At 49.8% G+C, this 11,150-nt stretch overlaps 1 protein-coding gene across 1 annotated transcript; it reads left to right on the plus strand.

The window, feature by feature from the left end:
* Positions 1-8,728: 8,728 nt before the first annotated feature.
* Positions 8,729-10,444, plus strand: LOC138353810 (perilipin-4-like). The gene has a single exon (XM_069307223.1). The coding sequence runs from the start codon at positions 8,729-8,731 to the stop codon at positions 10,442-10,444; it is 1,716 nt and encodes a 571-aa protein (XP_069163324.1).
* Positions 10,445-11,150: the final 706 nt, after the last annotated feature.

Genomic DNA, 11,150 nt, shown 5'->3' on the forward strand with positions numbered 1-11,150 from the left:
AGTCCACATCAAGTCCACATGTTCTTCATCAAGTCCACATGTTCTTCATCAAGTCCACATGTTCTTCATCAAGTCCACATGCTCTTCAACAAGTACACATGTTCTTCATCAAGTCCACATGCTCATCATCAAGTCCACATGTTCTTCATCAAGTCCACATGTTCTTCATCAAGTCCACATGTTCTTCATCAAGTCCACATGCTCTTCATCAAGTCCACATGTTCTTCATCAAGTCCACATGCTCATCATCAAGTCCACATGTTCTTCATCATGTCGACATGTTCTTCATCAAGTCCACATCATACATCACAGGGAAGATGGACCATACAACCTGCTGACACCATAGTTTAATGAAACAGAATGTGGGGAGATCAAATAACCTACAACACCTGACTGCTCATATTAGTTCAGGTGTTTACAAGTCTTCTCTACGACCAGCAGGTGTTGAGGGACCTGTGTTAATGGTCACTTTATTTAACGACCATTCCTGTTAAGGGTTGACTAATGGAGAACATTTGTATATGTTATTGAAAGTTCTTGCAATTTGGACTATGTTCTGGCAGAGTTCCGCCCAACCACTTGGGATGGACGGTAGAGCAACGGTTTCGCTTCATGCAGGTCGGCGTTCAATCCCCGACCGTCCACAAGTGGTTGGGGCACCATTCCTTTCCCCCCGTCCCATCCCAAATCCTTATCCTGACCCCTTCCCAGTGCTATATAGCCGTAATGGCTTGGCGTTTTCCCCTGATAATTAAAAAAATTATATAACTTTTTGTCTTTCCCATAATAACCAAAGTCCGATCTCATTGCTGCACTCGTGTAGAGTAAGCGTAACGAGGTGATTACATGTCTATCGTTAGGGACAAGGAGGCTCTGCTCATGCAGGTGTGTGTGTGCTCAGGTAATTACACACCTGCATAACACACATGTTTACCTCCCATCACACACGTGGTCCCTCCGGCCATCACCACTCTCCTGTATTTTATTGTATTCTGGGAACACGTTTGTGTGAGGAAATACATTTGTTTTATCACTTCAGTATTAATAATACATTAATAATACATAAATGTATTATTAAGGCATGTTTTAATAATATATAAATGCTATATTAAGACATATAATTGAGAAACAAACTTATGGTTCAGTCTATATTTAGATTTTAAGCTGTTTACAAATAATTACTAAGTATATATATATATATATATATATATATATATATATATATATATATATATATATATATATATATATATATATATATATATATATATATATATATATACACACACAAGCACATATCTGACTGTTAGAGCGAGAACCAGTGTATATAGCCTGAGAGGTGTAGCCCTCCTCTGTATATATACACTCGCTAGTGTATCTTGGTCCAGAACATTGTTTAGCGATATAGTATATATGTTGGTGGCGTGTGAGCTGTTGTGGTGACCGTCCACACCACAACAGTCTGGTAGAACCTGACCCCAGCACTGCACCAAACAGGTATTTATAGTAAATACCTAGCTACCTCGGACCCAGTTTTTGGGAAGCGAACTGGGACCAGGATATCTGCCAGCTAGTTCCGTTGTCTTCACGCCGGATGAGGCGGCGTCTTAGAGAAGCGCTTCTGGGCTGTGTGCTCTCTATAAGACGCCTCGAACCATTGCCAAAGTTTATGCAGGTTATGGCTTATGTGTTGTTGTCGGGTCCTGAAGGGTTGGCTGCGTTAATCTCTCCATTTGTTTAATTGGATTATCCAGTCGTAGTGAATCACTGCTCGTAGTACTCTCAAGTTTCCTATTCCTTCTAGTTGTGTGTGTTGGGGACACTTCCGGCGCCTCAAGTGGGGCATTTTCATCCGCTGGTTCGCAACCCGTCCTCTTACATATAACGTCGCTTTTCGCTCGTGTCCCATACGATCAAAAAATACCGTACTAGAAAATGAGAGCGACTCGCGAAAGTGATGTACTGTCTCGAATGCAGGCGATAAGTCACCATAACGTGGGTAAAGTAAGTTGATCAGACCACACACTAGAAGGTGAAGGGACGGACCGAAACGACGTCGTCCCTTCACCTTCTAGTGTGTGGTCTGGTCAACGAACTGTATCGTTAAAGTGTAAGGACGCAGCAGACAAGTTTGTCCCATTCCAAAAGGAAAACAGTGAAATGAAGATGAGAAACCCATGGTTTAATCAGAGATGTAGGCTAGCTAAGCAGCAAAGTAAAAGGGCGTGGAGAAACTATAGGAATAACAGGACACTGGAGAGCAGAGAAAGATACCAGAATGCCAGGAATGAATATGTCAGGATGAGAAGAGAGGCAGAAAGACAATACGAAAATGACATCGCAAGCAAGGCAAAGACTCAGCCTAAATTGTTGCATAGCCACATCAGGAGAAAAACAACAGTAAAGGAACAGGTTATGAAATTAAGGATAGGGGCAGAAGGATTCACTACAAATGACAAGGAAGTGTGTGAGGAACTGAATAAGAAATTCCAGAAGGTCTTCACCTTAGAGCAAGGAGAAGTTCCATAGATAAGAGAGGGAATAGCTAACCAGGAACCACTGGAAGAGTTTGAGATTACCAGCGGGGAAGTAAGGAAGCTTTTACTAGAGTTGGAAGTGACAAAGGTTATAGGCCCAGATGGAATCTCCCCTTGGATACTAAAGGAAGGAGCAGAAGCACTGTGCCTGCCTCTCTCCATAGTGAATAACAAATCACTGGCAACAGGGGAACTGCCAGAAATTTGGAAAGTGGCTAATGTAGTCCCGATATACAAGAAAGGGGATAGACAGGAGGCACTGAACTACAGGCCAGTGTCCCTAACTTGCAAACCATGCAAGCTGATGGAAAAGATTGTGCGAAAAGAGCTAGTGGAACATCTGCAGCAAAAGAACTTTTTAAAACAGCATCAACATGGGTTCTTTGATGGCAAGTCCTGCCTCACAGGATTAATTGAATTCTACGACCAGGCAACAAAAATCAGGCAAGAAAGAAAGGGATGGGCAGACTTTTTTGGATTATCAGAAAGCCTTTGACACAGTGCCACACACGAGACTAGTGCGAAAGCTGGAGATGCAGGCTGGAGTGAAAGGGAAGGTACTCCATTGTATAAGGGAGTACCTAAGCAACAGAAGACAGCGAGTCACTGTGAGGGGTGAGGTCTCAGATTGGCGAGAAGTCATCAGCTGAGTCCCGCAGGGTTCAGTCCTTGGACCTATACTGTTTCTGATATATATAAATGATCTCTCTGAGGGTATAGACTCGTTTTTCTCAATCTTTGCTGATGATGCAAACATTATGAGGAGGATTGAAACTGAGGACGATAGTAGGAGGCTACAAGATGACCAAGACAGACTGAGTGAATGGTCCAACAAATGGCTACTAAAGTTCAACCAGATGAAATGCAAAGTAATGAAACTAGGCGGTGGAAACAAGAGGCCAGACACAGGATACAGAATAGGAGGTGAAGTACTTAATGAAACGGACAAAGAGAAAGATCTAGGAATTGATATCACACCAAACCAGTCTCCTGAAGCCCACATCAAAAGAATAACATCTGCGGCATATGCGAGACTGGCTAACATCAGAACAGCCTTCAGGAACCTGTGTAAGGAATCATTCAGAATCTTGTACACAACATATGTAAGACCAATCCTGGAGTATGCGGCCCCAGCATGGAGCCCGTACCTTGTCAAGCACAAGACGAAGATGGAAAAAGTTCAGAGGTATGCCACTGGCTAGTCCCAGAACTAAGAGGCATGAGTTACGAGGAAAGGCTGCGGGAAATGCACCTTACGAGACTGGAAGACAGAAGAATAAGGGGAGACATGATCAGTACTTTCAAAATTCTTAGACGAATTGACAGGGTAGATAAGAATAAACTGTTTAACACGGGTGGTACACGAACAAGGGGACACAGGTGGAAACTGAGTACCCACATGAGCCACAGGGTCGTTAGAAAGACCTTTTTCAGTGTCAGAGTAGTTAACAGGTGGAATGCATTAGGCAGTGATGTGGTGGAGGCTGACTCCATACACAGTTTATAATGTAGATATGATAGAGCCCAATAGGCTCAGGAACCTGTATACCAGTTGATTGACAGTTAAGAGCCGGGACCAAAGAGCCAAAGCTCAACCCCCGCAAGCACAAATAGGTGAGTAAACACACACACGTACATTAACTCTTAACTATCTATTGTAAGTAGATAGTAAAGATAAATTGGGACTGCCAAGTCCGACTGTACACAGTGGGACTTGGCAGTGAAAGACCTGCACTCCGAAGTGTAAACTATTAAGACCTCTCCCAAGCTACTTCACAGCCACATCAAGACCTAACTCTAATCTCCTCTTCAGCATCATTAGAACGACTGCCCATTGTAGGGAGGCTGACGCTATACAAGTTACAGAGCCCTCACTTAACAAGCTACAGAGCCCTCACTTAACAAGCTACAGAGCCCTCACCAAACAAGCTACTGAGCCCTCACCTAACATGCTACAGAGCCCTCACCAAACAAGCTACTGAGCCCTCACCTAACAAGCTACAGAGCCTCACCTAACAAGCTACAGAGCCTCACCTAACAAGCTACAGAGCCTCACCTAACAAGCTACAGAGCCCTCACCAAACAAGCTACAGAGCCCTCACCTAACAAGCTACAGAGCCCTCACCTAACAAGCTACAGAGCCCTCACCTAACAAGCTACAGAGCCCTCACCTAACAAGCTACAGAGCCCTCACCAAACAAGCTACAGAGCTCTCACCTAACAAGGTACAGAGCCCTCACCTAACAAGCTACAGAGCCTCGCCTTACAAGCTACAGAGCCTCGCCTTACAAGCTACAGAGCCTCGCCTTACAAGCTACAGAGCCTCGCCTTACAAGCTACAGAGCCCTCACTTAACAAGCTACAGAGCCATCACCTAACAAGCTACAGAGCCTCGCCTTACAAGCTACAGAGCCTCGCCTTACAAGCTACAGAGCCTCGCCTTACAAGCTACAGAGCCTCGCCTTACAAGCTACAGAGCCTCGCCTTACAAGCTACAGAGCCTCGCCTTACAAGCTACAGAGCCCTCACTTAACAAGCTACAGAGCCATCACCTAACAAGCTACAGAGCCTCGCCTTACAAGCTACAGAGCCTCGCCTTACAAGCTACAGAGCCTCGCCTTACAAGCTACAGACATTTTAACAAGAATCACATTTTGAAATTCAACATGGAAAGTTCTCATAGAAATATTTAAACAAGAATATTATTATAGAGAAAAAAGAAAGTTCTGTAACAACAGTTTTGGGCACCAAACTGGCTAAAGATGTGAAGGAAAAATAGAAAGTTAATAAAAAGCAGTTAAATGCAAATTTTGCCGACTGAAAACTTAATGCAATTAGCGCAGTTGATTTAAAGTTGTTTTGTTCAGGCTGTCGAAGAGCTCCAGATGAATGTGGTGATGCTGGGGGTGGTGGTGGTGGTGGTGGTGGGGGGGGGATGGTGATGGTGGTGGTGGTGATGATGGTGGTGATGGTGGTGGTGGTTGTGGTGGTGATGGTGGTGATGGTGGTGGTGGTGGTGGTGGGGGGGGAGTGTTTGTGATGGTGGTGGTGGTTGTGGTGGTGATGGTGGTGATGGGGGGGGGGGGAGTGATGGTGGTGGTGGTGGTGATGGTGGTGATGGTGGTGGTGGTGGGGGGGGGGAGTGTTTGTGATGGTGGTGGTGGTTGTGGTGGTGATGGTGGTGGTGGGGGGGGGGGAGTGATGGTGGTGGTGGTGGTGGGGGTGATGGTTGTGGTGGTGATGGTTGTGGTGGTGGGGGTGGTGGTGATGGTGGGGGTGATGGTTGTGGTGGTGATGGTTGTGGTGGTGTGGGTGGTGGTGGGGGTGGTGGTGATGGTGGGGGTGATAGTTGTGGTGGTGATGGTTGTGGTGGTGATGGTGGGGGTGATGGTTGTGGTGGTGATGGTTGTGGTGGTGGGGGTGGTGGTGATGGTGGTGGTGATGGTGGTGGTGATGGTTGTGGTGGTGATGGTTGTGGTGGTGATGGTTGTGGTGATGGTGGTTGTGGTGATGGAGGCATGTGATTAAGCCTGTGCCAGCAGTAGTGATGACAATGGAGTAACAGCTCTAGTGGAAGAGTGTGCAGTAGAGTACAGGGGAGTGTTGGAGGATGACTCCAGGACATTTACAACACACACAAGTACTCACCTAATTGTGTTTGCGGGGGTTGAGCTCTGGCTCTTTGGTCCCGCCTCTCAACCGTCAATCAACAGGTGTACAGGTTCCTGAGCCTATTGGGCTCTATCATATCTACACTTGAAACTGTGTATGGAGTCAGCCTCCACCACATCACTGCCTAATGCATTCCACCTGTTAACTACTCTGACACTGAAAAAGTTCTTTCTAACGTCTCTGTGGCTCATGTGGGTACTCAGTTTCCACCTGTGTCCCCTGGTTCGCGTCCCACCTGTGTTAAACAGTTTATCTTTACCTACCATGTCAATTCCTCCGAGAATTTTGTAGGTAGTGATCATGTCTCCCCTTACTCTTCTGTCTTCTAGTGTCGTGAGGTGCATTTCTCGCAGCCTTTCTTCGTAACTCTCTTCGCGGGACCAAAGAGCCAGAGCTCAACCCCCGCAAGCACAACTAGGTGACTACCACACACAACGACAGAGCGTCACCCCCATGATGTCCTCACCTCTGATGTCACTGACGTCAGCCAGAGAGACTCTAGAGCCAATAGAGCTCACAGAGCTCTAGACCATCAGCATGAGCGCCACCTGAGGTGCCGTCACTCTCAGGAGAACACACCATGAATATATAGCCCCTGACAGGCCCCTGACAACATGGAACACGGAGATTACAGTTCATATCCCAGGTTGCAATTCCATTGACCATGTCGTGGCGTAGTGGTCTACAGGATGCATCTGGGAACACCAAGCGCAGTGGTTCGAATCCGCATCACGGCTCCTGTGGTTTCCTCACTGCGATATCACGATAATGTGACTTCTCTGTGTCGCATCGTCTGCTGGGTTGTGGAAGTCAAGCATAGCTTTAGTCCGCCCTGATCCCTGGCCCGGGTGGTGGAAGTCAATCACAACTCCTCAATTCGCTAATATGTGAGGGAGCCGGTCGGCCGAGCGGACAGCACGCTGGACTTGTGATCCTGTGGTCCCGGGGTCGATCCCGGGCGCCGGCGAGAAATAATGGGCAGAGTTTCTTTCACTCTATGCCCCTGTTACCTAGCAGTAAAATAGGTACCTGGGTGTTAGTCAGCTGTCACGGGCTGCTTCCTGGGGGTGGAGGCCTGGTCGAGGACCGGGCCGCGGGGACACTAAAGCCCGAAATCATCTCAAGATAACCTCAAGATAACCTGAGCAGAACTGGTTGAGTGTTGTCTCACCACTGTACTCGTAATGACTGGAGGACAGATGCATCAGGGTGAAATAAAAACTATTTTTGGTAGATGTGATTGTCCTCTCTATCTACGTCCTTCGCTGTACTTCTGTCTATCCCTATCCTACACTGTAATCCTATCTATGCTTCACCTATCATGTAATCCAGTCTATCCCTCTACTCTTTAATCCCAGCTATCATCTTTCCTGAAATCCTATCTATCCCACCTCTGAGAAATCCTATCCAATTACTTCCTCGTAATCCATCACTCTCCATTTCCCTCCGTGTAATCCGTCTCAGCCTCTCTCCTTCCGTGTAATCCCTCACTCTCTCTCCTACCTCTAAATCGCCTCCCCCCCCTATCTCTACATCGGCTCCCCCCCCCTCCTCTCTACATCACCTCTTCCTCCTCTACATCACCCCCCCCTCCTCTACATCACCCCCCCCTCTACATCACCCCCCCCCTCCTCTCTACATCACCCCCCCTCTACATCACCCCCCCTCTACATCACCCCCCCTCTCTACATCACCCCCTCTCGACATCACCCCCCCCCTCCTCTCTACATCACCCCCCCCCTCTACATCACCCCCCCCCTCCTCTCTACATCACCCCCCCCTCTACATCACCCCCCTCTACATCACCCCCCCCCTCTCTACATCACCCCCCTCTACATCACCCCCCCCTCTACATCACTCCCCCCTCTACATCACCCCCCCCCTCTCTACATCACCCCCCCTCTACATCACCCCCCCTCTACATCACCCCCCCCCCTCTCTACATCACCCCCCCCTCTACATCACCCCCCGCTCTACATCACTCCCCCCTCTACATCACCCCCCCCCTCTACATCACCCCCCCTCTACATCACCCCCCCTCTACATCACTCCCCCCTCTACATCACCCCCCCCTCTCTACATCACCCCCCCTCTACATCACCCCCCCCCTCTACATCACTCCCCCTCTACATCACCCCCCCCCTCTCTACATCACCCCCCTCTACATCACCCCCCCTCTACATCACCCCCCCTCTACATCACCCCCCCCTCTCTACATCACCCCCCCTCTACATCACCCCCCCCCCTCTACATCACCCCCCTCTACATCACCCCCCCCTCTCTACATCACCCCCCCTCTACATCACCCCCCCTCTACATCACTCCCCCCTCTACATCACCCCCCCCTCTCTACGTACCTCCAGAGGCACTAAACCAATTTCAGCAGAAAATGTGACACTGGAACAACGGTTGAGAGGAAAATTGGTTTAGTGTTTGACTGGGGGCAAGAGTGTGACGTAAGAGAGGCTCACGTGACTACCAGCACAAGCTGACAGCTTGACCCGCGTCAGTCAAGTGTGATGACGGTGCTTGACCCGCGTCAGTCAAGTGTGATGACGGTGCCTGACCCGCGTCAGTCAAGTGTGATGACGGTGCTTGACCCGCGTCAGTCAAGTGTGATGACGGTGCCTGACCCGCGTCAGTCAAGTGTGATGATGGTGCTTAACCCGCGTCAGTCAAGTGTGATGATGGTGCTTGACCCGCGTCAGTCAAGTGTGATGACGGTGCCTGACCCGCGTCAGTCAAGTGTGATGACGGTGCTTGACCCGCGTCAGTCAAGTGTGATGACGGTGCCTGACCCGCGTCAGTCAAGTGTGATGATGGTGCTTAACCCGCGTCAGTCAAGTGTGATGATGGTGCTTGACCCGCGTCAGTCAAGTGTGATGACGGTGCCTGACCCGCGTCAGTCAAGTGTGATGACGGTGCTTGACCCGCGTCAGTCAAGTGTGATGACGGTGCCTGACCCGCGTCAGTCAAGTGTGATGATGGTGCTTAACCCGCGTCAGTCAAGTGTGATGATGGTGCTTGACCCGCGTCAGTCAAGTGTGATGACGGTGCCTGACCCGCGTCAGTCAAGTGTGATGATGGTGCTTGACCCGCGTCAGTCAAGTGTGATGACGGTGCTTGACCCGCGTCAGTCAAGTGTGATGACGGTGCTTGACCCGCGTCAGTCAAGTGTGATGACGGTGCCTGACCCGCGTCAGTCAAGTGTGATGATGGTGCTTAACCCGCGTCAGTCAAGTGTGATGATGGTGCTTGACCCGCGTCAGTCAAGTGTGATGACGGTGCCTGACCCGCGTCAGTCAAGTGTGATGATGGTGCTTGACCCGCGTCAGTCAAGTGTGATGATGGTGCCTGACCCGCGTCAGTCAAGTGTGATGATGGTGCTTAACCCGCGTCAGTCAAGTGTGATGATGGTGCTTGACCCGCGTCAGTCAAGTGTGATGATGGTGCTTGACCCGCGTCAGTCAAGTGTGATAATGGTGCTTGACCTGTGTCAGTCAAGTGTGATGATGGTGCTTGACCCGCGTCAGTCAAGTGTGTTGACGGTGCCTGACCTGCGTCAGTCAAGTGTGATGATGGTGCTTGACCCGCGTCAGTCAAGTGTGTTGACGGTGCCTGACCTGCGTCAGTCAAGTGTGATAATGGTGCTTGACCCGCGTCAGTCAAGTGTGATGATGGTGCTTGACCCGCGTCAGTCAAGTGTGTTGATGGTGCTTGACCTGTGTCAGTCAAGTGTGGTGATGGCGCTTGACCCGCGTCAGTCAAGTGTGTTGATGGTGCTTGACCCGCGTCAGTCAAGTGTGTTGACGGTGCCTGACCTGCGTCAGTCAAGTGTGTTGATGGTGCTTGACCTGCGTCAGTCAAGTGTGATAATGGTGCTTGACCCGCGTCAGTCAAGTGTGATGATGGTGCTTGACCCGCGTCAGTCAAGTGTGTTGATGGTGCTTGACCTGTGTCAGTCAAGTGTGGTGATGGCGCTTGACCCGCGTCAGTCAAGTGTGATGACGGTGCTTAACCCGCGTCAGTCAAGTGTGATGATGGCGCTTAACCCGCGTCAGTCAAGTGTGATGACGGTGCTTGACCCGCGTCAGTCAAGTGTGATGATGGTGCTTGACTCGCGTCAGTCAAGTGTGATGATGGCGCTTGACCTGCGTCAGTCAAGTGTGATGATGGTGCTTGACTCGCGTCAGTCAAGTGTCATACACAGTCCGTGTAACTGGCGAGTCTTATAGCTGGTGGTCCTAGTAGCTGGTGGTCCTTGTAGCTGGTGGTCCTTGTAGCTGGTGGTCCTTGTAGCTGGTGGTCCTTGTAGCTGGTGGTCCTTGTAGCTGGTGGTCCTTGTAGCTGGTGGTCCTTGTAGCTGGTGGTCCTGGTAGCTGGTGGTCCTAGTAGCTGGTGGTCCTTGTAGCTAGTGGTCCTTGTAGCTGGTGGTCCTAGTAGCTGGTGGTCCTTGTAGCTGGTGGTCCTTGTAGCTGGTGGTCCTGGTAGCTGGTGGTCCTAGTAGCTGGTGGTCCTTGTAGCTAGTGGTCCTTGTAGCTGCTGGACCTTGTAGCTGGTGGTCCTAGTAGCTGGTGGTCCTTGTAGCTGGTGGTCCTTGTAGCTGGTGGTCCTTGTAGCTGGTGGTCCTAGTAGCTGGTGGTCCTTGTAGCTGGTGGTCCTTGTAGCTGGTGGTCCTTGTAGCTGCTGGACCTTGTAGCTGGTGGTCCTTGTAGCTGGTGGACCTTGTAGCTAGTGGTCCTTGTAGCTGGTGGTCCTTGTAGCTGGTGGACCTTGTAGCTGGTGGTCCTTGTCGCTGGTGGTCCTTGTAGCTGGTGGACCTTGTAGCTGGTGGTCCTTGTAGCTGGTGGTCCTTGTAGCTGGTGGTCCTTGTAGCTGGTGGTCCTTGTAGCTGGTGGTCCTTGTAGCTGGTGGTCCTAGTAGCTGGTGGTCCTTGTAGCT

This window comes from Procambarus clarkii, chromosome 59 (assembly GCF_040958095.1).
Source record: "Procambarus clarkii isolate CNS0578487 chromosome 59, FALCON_Pclarkii_2.0, whole genome shotgun sequence".
In the NCBI taxonomy this organism is placed as follows: Eukaryota; Metazoa; Arthropoda; class Malacostraca; order Decapoda; family Cambaridae; genus Procambarus; species Procambarus clarkii.

Excerpts from the sequence above, each read along its gene's own strand:
- LOC138353810 (XM_069307223.1), top strand. The coding sequence starts at position 8,729 with ATGACGGTGCTTGACCCGCGTCAGTCAAGTGTGATGACGGTGCCTGAC.